This window comes from Mya arenaria, chromosome 4 (assembly GCF_026914265.1).
Source record: "Mya arenaria isolate MELC-2E11 chromosome 4, ASM2691426v1".
NCBI lineage: Eukaryota > Metazoa > Mollusca > Bivalvia > Myida > Myidae > Mya > Mya arenaria.
In genome coordinates, this window is record NC_069125.1 from 32,310,605 (window position 1) to 32,330,024 (window position 19,420).

General features: G+C 33.0%; 1 protein-coding gene across 1 annotated transcript in view; it reads right to left on the reverse strand.

The window, feature by feature from the left end:
* Positions 1–1,709: 1,709 nt before the first annotated feature.
* LOC128230255 (uncharacterized) overlaps positions 1,710–19,420 on the reverse strand; it is a 36,672-nt gene continuing 18,961 nt past the window's right edge. Inside the window, exons 7-15 of the mRNA XM_052942365.1 lie at positions 18,678–18,750; positions 13,588–13,752; positions 12,576–12,620; positions 10,114–10,351; positions 9,134–9,279; positions 7,351–7,441; positions 6,428–6,560; positions 5,349–5,375; positions 1,710–3,421 (exon numbers count right to left, since the gene is read on the reverse strand). Coding sequence (XP_052798325.1) covers positions 2,011–3,421; positions 5,349–5,375; positions 6,428–6,560; positions 7,351–7,441; positions 9,134–9,279; positions 10,114–10,351; positions 12,576–12,620; positions 13,588–13,752; positions 18,678–18,750 — 2,329 coding nt within the window. The 3' untranslated portion in view covers positions 1,710–2,010. The remainder of the gene's footprint in view (positions 3,422–5,348; positions 5,376–6,427; positions 6,561–7,350; positions 7,442–9,133; positions 9,280–10,113; positions 10,352–12,575; positions 12,621–13,587; positions 13,753–18,677; positions 18,751–19,420) is intronic.

Consider the following 19,420-nt stretch of genomic DNA (forward strand, 5'->3'; position numbering starts at 1 on the left):
ATTTTTATGACATCAACAGTGTATTAACTTTTACAAGAAGTGGCTGCCGCAATGCAACACTGTTTCCACAAATATTGACAATTTTATTATTGAATAATCTGCTGAAAAGTATAGACATACTACAGAGTCAGTCAATGTTCAAATACTTGTAAAAATATTTAAAAAAGTGGGTGGAGCATGGGAGACTGTTTACTCTGCTTTAAAATAGTTTAACTGCCTTGAAGCGAGCCTAAACAGCTTGACAAATGGATTTATTTCATTATTAAGGTACAGTATCATTTTATTTTTACATCAGTCAATTATTGTCATGGACAATACTGGATTTGGGTTTTTCCTTGATTTTGTAACAACAGAAACTGAACATATGAAACTTTGAAATCTGAACATCTTTAAATCTTTGTGTTTTAATACTGCCGAAAATCATGACACAATAGCTATTGCAAAATCTCACATTTTCACCAAAAAAAGAGGATATTATAGTCATCACTACTTCATGTGTGAATGTGTATGTTTGACGGGGAATGATAGGGAATATATATTCAATTCAACCATAAAAGCTATCGCATTTCATCTGTTATAGGGGCTAGACACCAGATGGTCAAAAAATTGGCAAATGCAGTACTCCATCATAACAACCTTAGAATTGTCGATGCAAGCTACTAGGCTAATGAAACATCACTTTACATGCTTAAAATAATAATATTTACACCTCAACTTCCATTCCTTAAATGAACGTCATTTCGGCAATTGCGTTCATCAATCGATGAACGCAACATCTTCGGATATGTTCGGATCGCAATTCATTGCATAACAATATACATGAAAAATATTTATCTTGTTATTGTTTGTATTGCGCAGAAGGTCCCGTAAAATATAAATCAACATTTTAGAAAGTGTTAGGTTTTTTTTTAATTTTAAATGTGTAGTTGCCATAACTGTTTGAATTTTACGTTTAAAAGTGATTTCAAGTGGTTGATCTTTTCCTGCGATATTGTGACGTCATTTGAAAAAAATGCTTCCGGTTAGAGTCGGGTCGTTCTATTTACAGAATGGGTAGGAATGGGTTACTGAAAAGGTTTTTTTTTTAAATGAAATTAAGTTTTTTTAACAATTCTTGAATGAAATAATGAATTATTGTGTAAATATAAGTAATGAATTGCGGGCTTGATGTCATTATCGGGGATATGAAAGCAATTGGGCTGGTCAAAGTACTTGTGGAGTCCTTCGGACTCCACACACTTTGACCAGCCCAATTGCGTTCATACCCCGATAATGACATCAAGCCCGCAATTCATTCCTTAAAATGCAACACTCACGTTGCTGTCTCATCTGCGTTTCCCTGTTAAAAATAGCGCTTTATGGTTTTCCAGTTTAAATTATATCTGTTTATAAGTACAGATAAATATGCAGACATTATTTTTAAACTTATGGGATTTAGGTGGTAGACAACCATGGTAAATTTAGAATTGGAAAAATGCTCAAAATATGTTTAAGATGCATGTTTCGTAAGCGATGTGATACATCAGTAAGATTCAATGCAATGTACACAACGATGTCAATTTTATGTAAGTTTTTGACAATTTTCTTTAATACATGCAATTGTATCATCTTTGTTTCTAGTCCCTTTCACACTGCTTGTGCACCACAAACAGATAATGTTAAACAATATGTACACATAAATGATTTTTACCAATTTATTGGCGTTCATTCTCAAACAACATAATACATATAACTGAATGTCTAACAATATCAATTGAGGGGCATTTGCCTCTTTCTGTGACAAAAATTCTAAATATTGTAGTAATTGGATGAGTGTAAATAAATAACGGAGGTGAGTTAAATATATGCTTGTCTTTAAAGACTCCTGAAGAAGTAAAATTTAACATGAATACAAAACAAACTGGTCAGTTAAGTATTTTTCCACGTTTACTGCTCAACATTTCTCTCACAGCAAACATTGTGAATATTACATTAAAATCAAAATTTGATATAGGACTAAAAAGTGAATAGTTAAGACTCTAACATTAAAGTTTTCATATATGGAGTCATATTGTCACCCAATCTTTTAACAAGTCCATCATACTTATTCAAAGATTGAGACTGCTTTTGTTTCTTTAAATGCAATTGTTTAGATTTAGAAATATTTACTAAAGGGATAGATGTCTGTTCACACTGACTGGTAGTGTTTTGTTCTGTACTGGGGCCAGTGTTCGTCATTGCCTTTGAGGTTATGTTGGTATATGCCATGCTGGGCCTGGGTCGGTTGCCGGGCAGACTGGGCTTCTGTTGCCATGGTTTTACTGCAGAGACAAAAACGCTCGGCCGCTTCGGCATCCTCTTCCTTCTCCTTCGTTTCTCCTCCTCGAGCAGCATAGAAATAAACTCTGCATCTACATTACCTAAAGTTTCTTTTCTCTTTGGATTTTTCTGTGTATTTGGACTAGAATTATCTCTATTCTCCCATTCAACTGCATGAATAACATCAGTGTCAGGGATTTGTTCAACCGGTACATGTGTCTCCGCCTCAACTTCATCTATAGCACTCTCAGTTCCACTATCTTTAACACTGTCCTGCTCTTCCTTAACATTCGGCACCTTTGGTTTGTTCCCATGAATGTGGTTCTCCCAGAACTTGGCCTCTGAGATACTCTCCAACAGTGTGATCTTGCCCATGCTTCCCACATGCACAGTGCGTGGCTTGCTGTGCTCCATATACGGTGTTGGCGCTATGTCTTCCACTTCCTCTATTTGGCCTCTATCACCCGGAGCTGACTTGGACCTTGGATGCTCTTCTCCACCATTTTCAGCAATGTTTTCATTCTTTAGAGTTTCTTCTTGTCTGTCGTCATGTGCTGAATATGGTCTAGGTTTATTCACACTTGTTACAACTTTGTTTCGTTGATCCAGAGACAGATTTTTAATCTTATCACTGATTGAGGTACTAGATGTATCATAGGAGTAATTCATGTTTTCAACACCTGAATCCGGACTTCTAGAATATTTACTGCTACTCCTACTTCTTCCAGCACTTCCAGTACTCCCACTGATCCTACTCATGTCTGCTCTATCATTGTCCATATATTCTTGATCACCTTCCTCCACCTCCTCCTCATCCTCTTCAGTTGGCACAAGTATTTCAGTGACCTTCCCTATTGTAACATGATCAGAGTGGTCTCCCTTCCTCATTATAGACTGGTTTTCCTGTATGGACATAACTGCTGGAGCGGTGACTGGTCGCTTATCAGTCTCACCTGCCTTTGTCTGTCTGTAGAGGAAGTGACTGTGCAGTTTCTTGATTTGAGCATCAGACAAGTTCATCATTTTCCTGAATAGCTCGCCCTTGGGTGTGTTGGCTAGAAACTGGGAAATGAGGATGTAGTGGGACCCTCGCTTTGAGCGGACATCATACCAGCCTCTGAATCTGGGAAAGACATATGAATTATTATAAATTAATTTTATATAAAGTAATAAATACATATAAATATTTAAACAAATACAAGTAACTTTGAAGACCATTCTTTTTGACTGACTTACTTTCTGTAATGGAATTACTGTTAGATTATATAGAGACTGTTTTAAAGGGACACACTCACAGATTTGATGTTGGCAATGATTTTTTTAAACTTTGTTAAAAATTAGTTAATTTACTAACTTTTATGAACAAACACTAAACAGGAACTGGCAGATATTTATATGAAAAGAATAGTGTAAATCCCAGGTTTTATTTAATCTTTAATACTACATTACTAAAATTTCTGTCATATTTTCAAATAAAAATTATCAAAAAATGAGTTCTTATTTTACACATAAACATTTTTATGTCTAATCCTTTAAACATGAATGAGTCCCTTGAGAAAGTCTATAGAGAGTATAGTTATTATTTCATCTCAAGATTTGTCTACATTTAAGGTCAAATTATCGTATTATTACGACTTAGTCTATATCTCACTAAAAAAAATTTAAGTTCTAACTTGAACAACAGAAAGAGCAAAACATTACAACAATTGCGGCAAAGACAACTTAACGACATAATTGCAAAATGGTTACGTATGCAAAGCTTGTGAAACATATAAGGAAACACTTTGAAATTACAAGAATATGATGATCAATAATTACATTAAGAACCCACTTTCCATCTCATTTCTGTGGAGACATTTTAATAAAGGTGGGAAAAGATAGCAATACGATCTCTGAACTACGGTAATAGAATTTGTTTAAGAAAGAGGCTGAGATGAAAACTATAAAGACATCGAGATTGGGAATTCTAATAAGAAAGCAATGTTAAAACTGATTTAACATCTAATAAAAGTATGAAGATAAGGGATAATATAAAAAAACAAAATATCTCTTTGGTATAAATAGTTTAGATCACTTGACAGTTGTGTCTGCACTTAAGTCTATTTGGAGCACTTTGATGGCTGATTTCTGCCATTTTGTGTTTTTGTAAAAGAGAAACAATTACTCATTTTCAGCCTTCCAATTGTGGCAGATTTACCACACAAAAAGGCAGAAATTGGCCACCAAAATGAAACCCCTCAATAGATGTCTTTGACAAAGAAGCCACAATATAAAACTGGCGGGTTTAACTGGGATAAAGAAAACTTTTGCAAAGATTTAGTACTAAATCCTTCCCTCATTTTAGTTTTCAACACCATCTAATTTACATGGACTGTTAGAAATAATCTGACAAAGACATGAACTCTTGGTAAATAAAATCAAAAAGCTAAATTAGATGTTAAAACTACAATAACTTATAAAACACCTTATTGTGTGGCCTATGCTCATTTTGTCTGGTGTTGTCATCATTGTCAGCATGGTCATCTACATCATTGTCACCTTATTGTTTTGTTTTAGATGATCCCTATTAATTTTGAGGTCAATAGGTCATGATTGCCTTTACTAGAAACACTATGAGCACTTTTGTCACAGACCATTACTTTTGAATGATTTGGTTTAGAACCATCAAACTTGACATGCGCTTGGTCATGGTCAGAAGATGACCACTACTGAGTTTGGGGTCAATAGGTCAGATGTCAAATCATTAATTTTGAACAACTTGGTATGGATTCTTCAAACTTGGTATGCACATTGGTCATGGTCTGTATATGACCCCTATTTATTTTGAGATCAGTATATCAAAGTCAAGGTCATGGTGACCTTTACTAGACAAATTATTTATGTTTCTCACAAGCAACACATTTGGAAATGATTTTGGGGCATTAACTATCAGTTATTTCCTACACTACATATGCATATTTGTATTGTCTTTTAAGGAGATGATTTTGTTTATGAAAGACTGCTCAAAGAAGTTTTCAAACTAGACTGTGCCCACTTCACCTGCTACTTACATATTTTGAAGACGCCGCTGACTTTCTCTAAAGTATTTTTAATTTATATTTCCAATTAATTTTAACAGAAATGCTAACAACATAACTTCCAATATAGTATTTGTGCATGTAGTTGTTTAAGATATAGGAGATACAACTAAAATAATACAACAATTCACTAAGAAAATAAAGCATGAAATTGATCACAAATACACTGATGTTTCTGGTCAAAGTTAAGAACAATAGGGAGATCTTATCAACGAGCATAATTATCGTACAAGCAACTTTCAAACCATTTATTTTTGGTGGTAATGATGAATAAAAATGGAAAAAAACTGTTAAGCTGGAAATGTTGCAGTAGGTTTATTCAAGAATTGTTCACAATTTTTCTTGTGTATAATGCTGTATGAATGCAGTAAGGCAAGCGAGCAAACTCCATTGATTGCGTCATTACGCCTTGCGTGTTAAACAATATAAAAGTCAATCTAGACAAAGGACTAGGCGAATGTAAACATTTGAATTTGCAAGTTAAAACTTATTTTTATTTCTGACTACAGCTTAAGCATTCAACAGAATTTTAAGATCTTATGATATTTTGTGGCCCGTTGGTAAGATGACCCTGAAGTCAGTTTTGTGCATAAAGACGGATTAAATTTTAATAGTAAGAATCAGAATTTTGCATGCAATTATATCAATATTAATAACTGGTTGTTTTTTTTTGCTATATGGACAAGGGAATTCCTCAACGATTCCTTATTGAATACAAGAGTCATTTGTGATGGAGTGAATGCCAATGCCAGTCTGTTGTTGATTTGTCAATCAAAAAAGGGCATAACTCAACAACAATTCAAGCCAGAGTTATGGGTATTGCTATGCATGTGTGTACTGTCACTGGTAACATAGGTGCCAAGTTTCATATGAATATCTAGAACAGTTTTTTAGTTACTGCATGCCAAAGCAGCCGATGCATAGAATGACAACAAGGCTATGACAATAATACGACTATTTATTTTTGAAAATGATACAAGCTCATAAGAACCAATTGAGTAGCCAGCCATAAAACATATTTGAAACGGTCTATTGTGAGAGAATTCTCATACCTGGCATCACATTTCCTAGCATGGCTTGGTGGCAAGCGAGGGACGGGGTATGCAAGACTATCAACAGCGAAGTTTGGGTCTCGGTACTTTTTGTGTGGTCGGCTGGGTGGTGGGTTTTCCCGCCAGGCAGAGGCTGAAAAAGAAATTTTAAAACTTGTAAATGATTGTACTTGTTTATATGTGAAATTTGGCCAATTGTCCAGAACTTGGTAAAAGTTAATAAGTGATTAACAAAATCGTTAACATTTCAACTTGAAATATTTTACGATGTGCTCATATATTTGAATAAAACAAGTACAGCTGCAACAGCTGCCTCAAATCTTGTAAGAAATACTGCAGATCACAAGGGTATCCATTAAATTTCAAGAGCAGTAAAGATTTGAAAGGTTTGAAATTTGAAAGGTTTGAATTTAAATGGTGACGTTATCAATGGTGATAATTATGGTTGTGAACAATCGGCCAAATGTTGTTGTTTTTTACTATATATTGTTTTTTGTTTGTTTTAAGAGAGTGCTTCTTGGTAAAACTTTATTTAAAGTCACTTTTCTCATTCACCCCTCGATACATAACTCAACTATGTATTTTGAATTTTATTTAACATTTGAACTGTCAAGGTTTATAATAACAATGTTAACATCATCGTAACGGTTGTTAACTTTCAAAGTAAATGCCAACTGTTTCATCTTTGCTTGTTTATATTTAACTATATAATCACATCATCAAATACAGTAAATGACATCATTAACTTTAACAAAGTTCTGAACAATATGCCAATTGTTGACTGCTGCTCAGTTATTAATTCTCACAAATTTTTCACAATTCATTTTCTAACTATTTAACTAGATACAATTTTTAACATCTAATGGAAACTAAATCACTGCAATTTTGTTTACCAACAATGCAAATTATACCACTTGACATACCTTTCCGTATATTCTCCAGGTCCTTCTTGACCTTGTATTTGGGAATGTAGCCCTCCATCTCCGTGTCACGATTTATCTCATGTCTTCCAGCCTAAATGCAATACTAGTAACTGTCAGTTATTCCACTTAATTGACAGATTTTACACAAAAACTCTTGAGTAAGCAATAAGGAAATTTTCATATTAATGTTTTTTGTTGATTCTCCAATTATTTCAAGTTTCTTTATCTACTTAAAAATATCATTGAAATTTTTTCAAACAAAATCTAATCTCATGTATCAATAGTTCATAGTTTCTAAAACAATATTTATTTCACTTATTTTCAAACAAGTTCTTTGTTAATCGCCAGAAGTCTGCTGTACACAACAGTCCTTGACTAAGTCACCTTCAAAACTGAAGGCAGAGAAGTTTTTATAGGAGGCCTTCTAGTATAGGCCATGCAAATTGATTCTATGCTTAGTGTATTTTAACAGGTAGGATTTGGCCTTTTGAAAAATAAAATAAAAAATAATCAAAAATTGAGCCCAAATGACCATATTTAGGAGCTAGTAATAAAAAAGGAGTCAAGAATTATAGAACTTACTATAAGAAGTTAACTATCTTGTCAGACATGGCTTTCAAATGTTTATGACTTTATCATTTAGTTTAAATGCAGGCTCTTCAGTAATGTTGCATAGAAAGTAGGAATAAAATAAAAAAAATAAACCTTTTATGGCAAAATAATAGGCGATGTTGTTTTTTCAAGACTCTATGTTTTATTCTAATAGGTAGGAAGGTGTTTAAATAACAACCTGAAACCAAACACATAATAAATACGGTACGGCCTTATACATCAATATTTATGAACTTGTATCATATAACCTCATTAAGATCGTATCAAAGGCTTTCATAATATAACAGCGGGAGAAACCTTTCCTAATTGTTGTTAATAAATAAGTCTTTGACATGAAACAAGATATAAATCAATACAAAAAAGTCAATAAAAGACAAATCACTAATAAATGCTATTTATCAATACACAAATCATGAAGCAGTTTTTCAAAAGGGAAAAAAAGAAAACATTTTAATGAATTCGGTCACGTTTCTCTTTGAAAGTATAAAACATTAAATTAACTGAATTCATGAAATTGGTCAATAATGAAACTTGAAAACTGTGTCAATGTCGAATTGCAACCTTCAATTTTGTAATTTATCAATAACATGAACATGGCATTCATGGAAATTTGTGTTATAAAGAAAGAAATTATAGAAGAAGGGATCTCTTGAACTCTTGTGTATTCATCTTAATAAATTATTTTTCCATCCTGTATTTTTGTTGACAAATAAACAAGAGCACCTTGGCATCAACATCAACAATTATTAAAATGAGAGTTAAGAGCCTGTGTGTTAAGTTTGTTCATGTGTGTTTATTGTCCCATGCAACATGTGTACTAAGTTTCATTTCAATATCTTTATAGATACAGTTGAAACACATTGGCTTGATAACCAAGGGACTGATCAAAATACTTCAAACCTAACGAATATCAAGCCAAACGGGAATGCTTACAAAGAGCAAAACAAAATTGATCGTTTATATCCTGTTCAAGCCAACAAGAAAATCAAGCCAAGCGATATCAAGCCAACGGGTTTTGACTGAACTATTTTTTTAGTAATGGCCAAGGTTAATATATTTGAACGTCAATGCTCCCAACAACGACGCAAAGGCTATGACAATACCTAAAATAGGTCATTTGCAATGTCTTAAGTAATCTCCCTACTGCTATTCCACCAACCTCCCCACTCACCTCAGTTTCAATGTCAAAGAGCAGTCTCTCGAGATATCTCTGAGTTTCGTCCAGTTCCGTTTCCGTGACAACCTGGGGTGTCTCCGTCCTCTGGATCCCAGTTATCTGTGGACGGTCTGTCAGGTCCACTGGCTTGATGTCCCCATCTGGTACCATGAAACAGTGTTCTTTGTTTAATGGAGAAAGTCATAATAACTAACATGTAAATGTTTCCATTATCCTGACCTTTTTTTTCCGACCTTTTATTTCATTATTGCCATTTAGACAATTTTTTCTGATTAAAATATTTTCTCCTTTGGATATTGGAACCAACTTTTCCGATAGTTTCTTGCTTTGAAAAGGCGCATCAAAGCATTATTTTTATAGATTTCTCTAGTTAATATTAATCCAGACCAAATGCCGCCAGTTTTGAAGTGTCAATGATATTCAGACACACTTAACCTAAAAATGTATTCCGGCTAATCAGAGAATAAGTATGCCACTGAAATGAATTAAAGTGTAAAATTAATTTGTTCCTTATGTGTAAAAAAAACAACATCATACATGGCAGTACAGCAAATCCTAAACATAACATTTATAATGTCAACATGCTTATGTTTTTGTGGTTTTAGACCAATGGTCTTACCCAGATAATGTAAGATCAAGAAGATTAGTTAAATATTGTTGAATTGAAAGTTTTATTTGAAAATTCAAACTACTTTCGTCTTATGTAATAAATAAAAAAATATTACTTTTTAAATTTTTCAAACTAGCTGTGTCTTATGTAACCAATAAAAACATTTGTTTCAAAATAAAAAAATAAAAATTACCTCTTAAATTTTTCAAACTATCTGCGATATATTAACAGTAGAACTTTTGTTTAAAAAAAATAAATACTAGAAGGGTCTCAAAGCCTAACATTGATTCTGGAGATGTCATGTCTTAAGTTCCTACACAGAAGTTTTCTAAAGTATGTATACAACCCAATAGTGCGACCTCACCCTTGTCTTTGGTGTAGACCCTCTGTAGAAGACTGTCAAGCCTCATAGAGAGGGCAGTCTGGGCTCGCGCCGACTCCCGTCTCTTCATCTCCTCAAGAGTCCGGGTGTTGTAGCGTCCAAGGTTTGGGGCCGTCACAGGCCGCTCCCGCACGTACCCACCCTTCACGCAGTGGACCGTCTTCTCAGAGCGGACGACTTCCGAACGCAGGTCTCGGTAACTCTTCTTTTGGTAACACGCCTGGAGAGGTAAATACAAGAAAGTGTAAAGCAAAGACTTATGACAGACATTATATTGTAAAAAGAAATCTTAATCCTAAGAAATAAAAACCAAATAAAAAAGTTCAAATAATATTTCCAATAGGAGCAGTTAGATATACAAAAGTGCCGCGGAGTATGTCTGTTGTTTTTTCAGTTCAAAAAGGGGAATAACTGAACAATTACTCAGAGTTATGGGCCTTGTATGATTGTGTATTGTGTCTGGCAACATTTTAATATTTTGTATGTTTTCTTGTGTTATGGCCATGTTTAAAGTGGACACTGCTTGCGACAATGTCACTAAGGCTATGACCATAACTTGGCCATGACAAGCTTACAAGTAGACAAAGTCATCAAATCAAAATTGTCATCAGCATTTGGAACAAAGTGATAAATAAAACACAAAGAAGTGTCAATTAGCATTCTGCTGCAACAGAATATTGATCAATAAATGATCTATTTTCAAACAGAAACACATTAATATAAATCAAGCAATCAAAAAAGCATCACAGTTTTACTAGCCACAAATACTTGTAAAATATTCATTATTTCAAACAGAATCAACATTAAATATGAGCCACGACCCATGATTTTTGGTCTTTCGACAAAATTTTCTTAAACCAATTTTAATAAATATTTATGTTTATTTATATTTCAGGAAATATATGACAAAATGAACATGATAGGCTGTTGTTAAACAGAAGACATGATTTGACGCCTCCAGTATGATGCTGCAGCTGAAATGAATTTCTATTTGCAATCTTGTAATTGAATAATATTTCTCTTGAACTAGTTTTAGCTGAATCAGATTCTTTTTTTAAATATCATAAAAGACGTGACCATGATGCAATAATGTCATTATATTTTATTGGTGTAATTATTATCCAAAAGTGTGATGCTATTTCATTAATACATGTAGATAACACTGAAAATGGCCGCTCTTTATAGCAACATTATGTATTTAGCGCTATAAACTGGCACAGAAGTATTTATTATATTAATAGAATCTCTTATTTATGGTCATTCAATACGAAACTTATTATACTCATTTTAATACTTAAATTTAAGAAAAGCTCGCCATGGCTATTTTGTTTATCTATTTTACAAAACTTGTTAAATAAATTATGTATGAAATGACCACACTTCAATCTATCATCTATATGCAATGTCAAATAAGACATTGTCAATATGCTTCTTTTTATTATAAAATTCAAACTGCTTTTATATGCTAAGTTGGAAATTTAAGCAAAATAGTGTCTGATTTAATTATTCATTGCTATGCAAACAAATTTAATGACTATCAATTAAATTATGCCAAAAGACTGTACTATATTCACTAAACAAATGGTTGAACATAAAATTGAATGAATACAAAACCATCATATTTCTACATTTATTCAATTGAACTTAATTTAAAACGTTAACAATTTTGTCTGAAGACAAAAACATGTGTCGTGGCCCATATAATGCCATTCATTCAAAGTTCAAACTATTAAATATTTCTACAGGAAATGTTTACTGTTAGAGTAAAGGCAATAACACTTTTAGCAAAATGCATGATCAAAATACAAGATACAAGAATCTTTATTCAAAGTTGGTTGTATGGTACTGGTAACAAAAGGACTTTCATCTGTTCTTAGTACATTGGATGCTCAAAGGTTTTTGGTCGAAATCCTACCCTTCTAATGGGACAAGATATTGATAGGTAAATTAGTCTATGTCACATAAATTTTTAGCAGTCATAATAATGCTTGACCAATTGGTTTGGAGAAAAGTCAACTCAAATAGGACTATTGAAGAAGTGATGAACACTCCAATAACATGACTGTACACTGGAATGGTATTTTTCAAACCATCTTTAATAAGTCAAGGGCCATAACTCTTGTAAGAATAAGTAAAATGTCACACAAATTGCAGGTTCTCAGTTTCCCATGCTGACCACCTTTCCTGTGAAGTTTCATGAATAATTTTAAAAGAACACATGGGTTTTTGGGGGTGGGACGGGATGTGACAGAATCAACTAATGAATAGCCCTCAGTTACTTTCTTAGGGTATAATGAATTTGATTTCCTCTCTTTAAATTTCCAAGTCATAACTTTTGTTGTATTAAGGTACCAAATAACAGAATACAATAAAGTTACCAGAGATAATCATTGTATTTTTAGTTATATTTTATCTAGCAATATGTGACACACAAGCAGCCATACCACAGAATTCTTCCGATGCAAATAATAATCTGACAAGCATGTATCCTGTGAACAAAGCATTTCATATTGAGGCAATGTTATTAAAGGGACTGGACACCAGATGGTCCCAAAATCGGCAAAGACAGCATTTCCTAAAAACAGCCTAGAATTGCCAATACAAGCTAGTATGAGGCCGATCATACATCACTTTACATGATTAAACGTGATTTTGTTGCTGTCTCAGCTGAGTTTACCCATTTAAAAATAGCGCAAATAACAAATTCCCAGTTTATAGTGTATATAATTATTCAGCATGTGAAAGTTACTTGATAAGTACAGATACATATACTGATGCTATTTTTAAATTTACTGTTATTTACATGGAAGACACCCAATGTATATTTCAAATTGGAAAAATACGCAAAAACTGCGAAAGATGCATGAGACGTTATACGTTATATGTAGATGTAATACATCAGTAAGAAAGATTCAATGGGGTCATCACAATGATATCAATTTTATGTAAGTTTTTGACAATTTTCTTTTTTTCCGTGCAATTCCATCCTCTGGTGTCTAGTCCCTTTAAAGATGGTATGAACAAGATGGAGTTTCTGATAATAACTGGGGATGAAGGTTTACATTAAAAGCAGAATGGTATTTACAGGAACCAATGTTGAAAACATGCTTATGTATATTCAGTAGTAGAATTCAACAGATTTTAAAGCTTTAAATAAATAAGCGCGCTGCGGAGTGAACGCCAACACTCGTCTGTGTTGTTTTTCATTCGAACGATAGGGAATTACTCGACAATAATTAAAACTTGATGAGCTTTGCTGTACAGATGCTTATTGTCTCTGGCAACATTTGTACCAAGTTCCATTCAAATATCTTGAACAGTTGCCAAAGTTAAAGATTTTGCAGTACGACACCAAGGCTATCACAAAACACACACTGTTTTCTTCAAAAAACCCAGACAAGCTTATACTTTTTGCAAGCTCATCCGGCACTCAAAACATTAAAACAACAAACATACCGTCTCCACCCTGGAGTCCCCACAGACAACTGTGGTGTCATTGAACTTTCTGTTCCGGCTGACCTTCGTCTCAGGAAATTCCCATTCTTCATGCAAGTACTGGGCATCCAGGCGCTTGGCCATGCGCTCATCATGGTGCGACAGGAGCTTGTCAAAGTCTGTTAGCTGGTGGATAGAAAATGAACAAATATTTAAATTAGACACTCTAATGTCCTTATATCCTCGAAAACTGTCAAAATCGACTATTAGTGCATACTTGAAATGACAAAATTTTATAATTTTTATATTCCTAATGAATAAATGTCAACATTGAAATAATTGGTACAAATGATATTTTTATATTACATAATAATGCGACGTTATATGTATATCATGTATAAACAAAATATTCTCAGCTTTGTTGACTTATAGACCCATCGGGTCGGATGCAACCTTTGGTAAATATGTATTGTAATTGCACATGTTACAATAATAAACAGCTTACTTACTTACTTACTAACTTGCTTACTTAATTAAAATAAACAAGAAACGCAGCAATGCGACGAAACCAGGTTTTCAATGATTGACAGAAGAACTTCAGCCTGTGTCTGTTTTTCTATTTTAAGTAAAAGTAACCTTTACCATAGGGACCCCAAAAGCAATCCCATGAAAGTTATCCATAAACTCTTTCTATAGACCAAGTTTGGTCAAGATATGTCAACCCTAACTAAAGTTATTCAGTGTCAACCGTTTTTCTATTTTTAGTAAAGTGACCTTGGCCTTGATTCTAGGGACCCCAAACACAATCCCATGAAAGGTATCCATAAACTCTTCCTATAGACCAAGTTTGGTCAAGATATGTCAACCCTTACTAAAATTATTCAGTTTCATAGGTGAGTTTGACGCCGCCCGGTCACCCGCCCGCCCAAACAACAACGTTTGTCATTCTTATAAAATATGGTTGTTTGGATAGCAATGGGAGGACTAAGCAAAATATCTATAAAACAAGTTTAACAAAAGCACTGCAAGTTGATGCCAATATTCGTCTGTTTTTATCGGTCTATCACAAGACAAATGTATTATTGAGCCAGAATTATGACTTAAAAGTAAACTTTTGGGCTTATATTGTGAAAGTGGATGTATGTACCAGTTTTTATGCCAATATCTTTAAATTATTAATGGTAACTAAACTATGACTAATAACCATAACATTTCTGCACTCACTACCCACATACAATGACACTATGACATACCTCCACAATTCAGCTGACTTATTATTACAATGACTTAAATTCTTTCTAATGATGTTTCAATTCAGAAAATCTTAGTCGTAAATTGAAATTATCTTAGAGTCATATTTTCGTTATCTTGCAACATATTTGTGTTATTTTAACTTTTATCCAGTTATTAAAATGAACACAGAAGATATGAAGCAAATGTGTTGCCATTTTCATAAATTAAAGAAGTAAAAACAACAACTTTTTTTTAAAATAAGGTCAATGAAAACATTGAGTTTTAAAAATTCTTTATTTGAAATTTAACATGACTAAAGGGATACTTGAATAAGGAAAGTGACTTAAGTTCTGAAATGACTTAAGAAGCTTTATGAATACCGCCCCACACCCCTGGGATTTACAATATGACCCACCTGATGGGTTGGTACATCCAAAGTAAGATTTGTAGGAATTCTCTGCTCATATGTATTAACGACACATTTTTGTTTTATTCCTCGTATCGAATTCTTTGACTTGGCACTCATTTTAAATCTCAAATGGATTTAAAAAAATACATTAAAAAACCCATCTGTCCCATTCCTATTTCAGTGCTTGCTTTATATCCGAAAGTCCCTTCTATTTTTTGGTCCAACATTTCAATTATGTGAACTTTTCATTTTAATAACACAGTAAAACACAGACTTTTAGCCTTTCACGCCTAAATTTCGGCAAAGGTATCAATTATATTTAATACAACATTTGTAAATTTTGAACAAATTTTTCAGAGCAAATATTTATATGAAAAGGACACAGCCCAATTTATTTATCTTGCTCAGTTTGTGGCTTCGTTCCCTGTAATTATCTGTTCTAAATTCTTAAGGCAAAGTGTTTGAACTATTAAATCAGTTTTTCAAACATAATATCATATTTTGTGCAAACAAATGTTGAAAGGTGCACTATTTATCAATTGTGGAAAAAAGTCTTCTACAGCTGAATAAAATGTTAGCTAATTATATCCAAATTAATTTAAATACCACATTGCCATTAAACAACTCGGTTTTCTAAAACATAAAAATTTACAATGACTTTATTAAACATTGTATTGACGAGTGTCCAATATTTTGATCATGAATTAATATATCTATTGTCAAAATATACGGGGTATATGATACTGTACAAAAGGTCACAGATGTAGCAGTAACTCCAATCAATATGATCAGTTATTTGTATTTTATATATACTTTTATCTGCCAAATCTATCTACACAGCATTATTGTTGTATCAATACTATTTTAAACTACTGGATATAATTGAACATTAACAGACTATCATTTTAAAATTTACCCGTAAGTATAACAATGATATACCGGTAGTTCTCAAAACAGAATCGGAGCATGGTATAAATTCTATTTAAAGCTGCACTCTCACAGATTGATCATTTTGACAGCTTGTTTTAATTTTGTTATCTTTAAAAGAGCCAATTTTTGCGTAATTGACTGGAAACCAGTGATATAAGACTGCTGACAAAAGAGCTAATTGCAGTTTATCAATTTTACGGTTGATGTTCTATGGCTAAAGGCGTAACTAACAGTTGGCTAAAGGCGTTACTAACAGTCTGAAGAAAAATGATAGTTTCGGCAATTTCCCAAACAATTGAGATCTGTTCTATTGTGAGTTATCTAATATGACTTAATCGAAGGCAGTGATACCAAAAAAAGCCGATGCTGTGACAAAAAAAATAAAAGAGTCAAAGCTGACAATCTGTGACAGTGCAGCTTTAAAGAAATACAATAAAAATCAAAATTCATTACAACAACAAATGAATTTGCTACGATTTATATCAACACCAAAGAAATTTGCAATCACAGAGAAATCAGTAGATTATACAAAGATTACAAAAAAAACACAACCTCTTCTGTGAGAGGCCAACACCCAGTTACTAGGGAGGGACTGTATTGGCAAATCATATTGTGGTATATCACGATATTCATCAGTGCCTATGGTATACCACGTTATAAAGTTTGAAACTAAAAACAGATAATGCATGAAAATTGACTAATTTGTTTCCAATATGAGAACCTTTTTAATATGATATATAGTGAAATATTATTTTCCTAGTTTGAGTTAGCGAATCAGGGAAAAATTTATTTCCCTTGTTAATTTTAGTCTCCGACAGGTCTCGGGGTAATTTGTGCATGTAGTAGAATTTTAGTGGTAAAGTCTGTGTGGAAGGCATTCAGCTTTTGGACTTTGACGAGCCTAGATCATAAATTTTCAATTTTTCATTTCAGTTCAAGGTTGGCAAAGCTTTTTAAATGCAACAAAGTACTCATTTAATCGTATGAATATTATATGTTTGTAACATATGTATGTCACAGCTGGTTGTTCTCAGATGCTATACCAAAAGCTGTATTTATATCAATGTGTTGTTTTTGTATAGTTGTAATGAAGACAAATAGTTAAAGTGAATCTACATATTCTTCCATGATGACATTGCATTTTTATAATGTTGTACATTTATCTACAATTATGATGAAGACCATAATTACTGAAAAGATTTATTGTAATCATATACTCAATACAAAATGATCATTTTGTGACATAATAACCAAAACATATCTATCAGGAAGAATTTAAATAGATTCAAAACAGGCAAAAATTGTGTCATATAATTTGGAGAAAATATTGATATAATTGCGAAATATATTGGTTAATTTATAATATCGCACATCCCTTCTAGATACCACTACCCTACTCTCTAAGATCACTCCCATCCTTTCAATATGTTTTTGATTTTGCAGTTTTAATTAGTTATTAAATGGCCACAACATCCCGTGGGTTAATGCAAAAACATTCTTTTAATTATATTCAGATCACAAACTGCGATCACTCGAGGACGCCGGGGACCGAGCAAAAACCTTGAGGGAACCGATGTTTCAAACGACCCGAATTTCAATTTTCCAGTCTGTTATGAAATATCTTTCAGTGTATTTTAAGTTTGAAGTCTTCAAACCGACTGTTTACTAAGACACTGATTATGTGTTGCGTTGTGGAAATAATCGCTCATATGTTCAATGTCGTATACTAAATCAAAGTAAAAGAAATATCAATAAATGAAAAAAAGAAATGTTTATTTTTACAAAATTGCCATATTGCAAAGCAAAGTGACAAGAAGGAATTCTTTTTCAGAGATTCCGATGTTGGGTCGATATGGTAGTGTTTATTCATACTTTATTTACTCATTTTCATTTCTCACAATTAACTTCTCATAACTTTCTTCTCAAATGCCTTTATCAACTACTAGCGGTTATGCGTAAACAGTGATAAACGTTTTTTCACACCTTCAAATTGACTTATAACTGTCATTGCATTTTTTACAATTTGCGAAAATTTTAACACCAAGCAATTGTTTGTTATTTTGGAACATGCGTTCGGGGAAAAAGTGTGAAATTATGACCTTGAGGAAGCCATAAGGTTTTGTGCATGATTTGTGTATTTGGGACCAAGTATATTGCTCGACTCCTCGACATATTTAGGTTTCGATGCAGCGTAGGTATATTTTATATGAAAATAGAAGGGAAAATGTTCGGGACCAAGCTCCGACCTCGAGGGACCGCCAGTTCTCGAACAACCACTTGTTCGAATGACCGCAGTTTTACAGTAGCATAATAATGTTTAACTCATTTGATTTAAATGTTCAAAACAAAAAAATCAGACGATTTGTGTGCAAATAACATAATATCAGCAATATCTTAGGCAACTTTTAATTTCTGAATTTGTAGTCATGTAACTATTAATTTCAAAACAAATATATAAAGGCTATTATTTTTTTATCTGTTTACCTTAATCAACCTTTTTTGTGCCCCTTAAAGGACTGTGAACAAAATCATTGTCTACCTTGAAGAGTTGGTTTTCCATTTCAAAGTGACCATATGTTCCCTCTGGGACGTAACTTTTGTACATCTCTGCCCTAAAATAAAGGGATATGAGACCGGTAACCATGGTATCTGTACTGTTGATTTGGCAAAATTGTATAAAGTCAAAATATTAAAATTATATGCGACATCATTTGTCTTTCTTTCCACTGCTGACTAGAGTTTAAATGTAAGGTGTATGGAGATATAGATGTCAAAATGATGCGATACCTACAACATACAAAATTGTATAAATTATATTTAAAAACTAAATATTTTTTTCTACAACTAACAATCAATGTCTTTATTGCCAGTTTTGAAACACTGACCTACTAGCTAATAAACTAATTCAGTTGTTTTTTAATCAGTGACAGCCATACTATCTGAAATATATTCTTATATGTTTAACAAAATATTGTAAATAAGGGAGGTAACTTAAAAGTTTAAAGACTGAAAGTACCAAACCACTTTTCTTGTTATCTCCCTTGCATGTTGCAACCGAAATCCATCATAAGGAACATTATGCACTTTTTTCCTACACATATATATGACTTTAAGTACAAATGCCCATACAAAAATTACCAATACTTTTTACTAAAAGCTTAAAAACAACAACACTTCTAAAAACAGGCTGAATCAAAGCATGTGCCAAATGTTCAGAACTTTGTTAAATTTAACTGCTCATATATTTAAACAGCTGAAACAGATGTCTCAAATCTCGTTTGA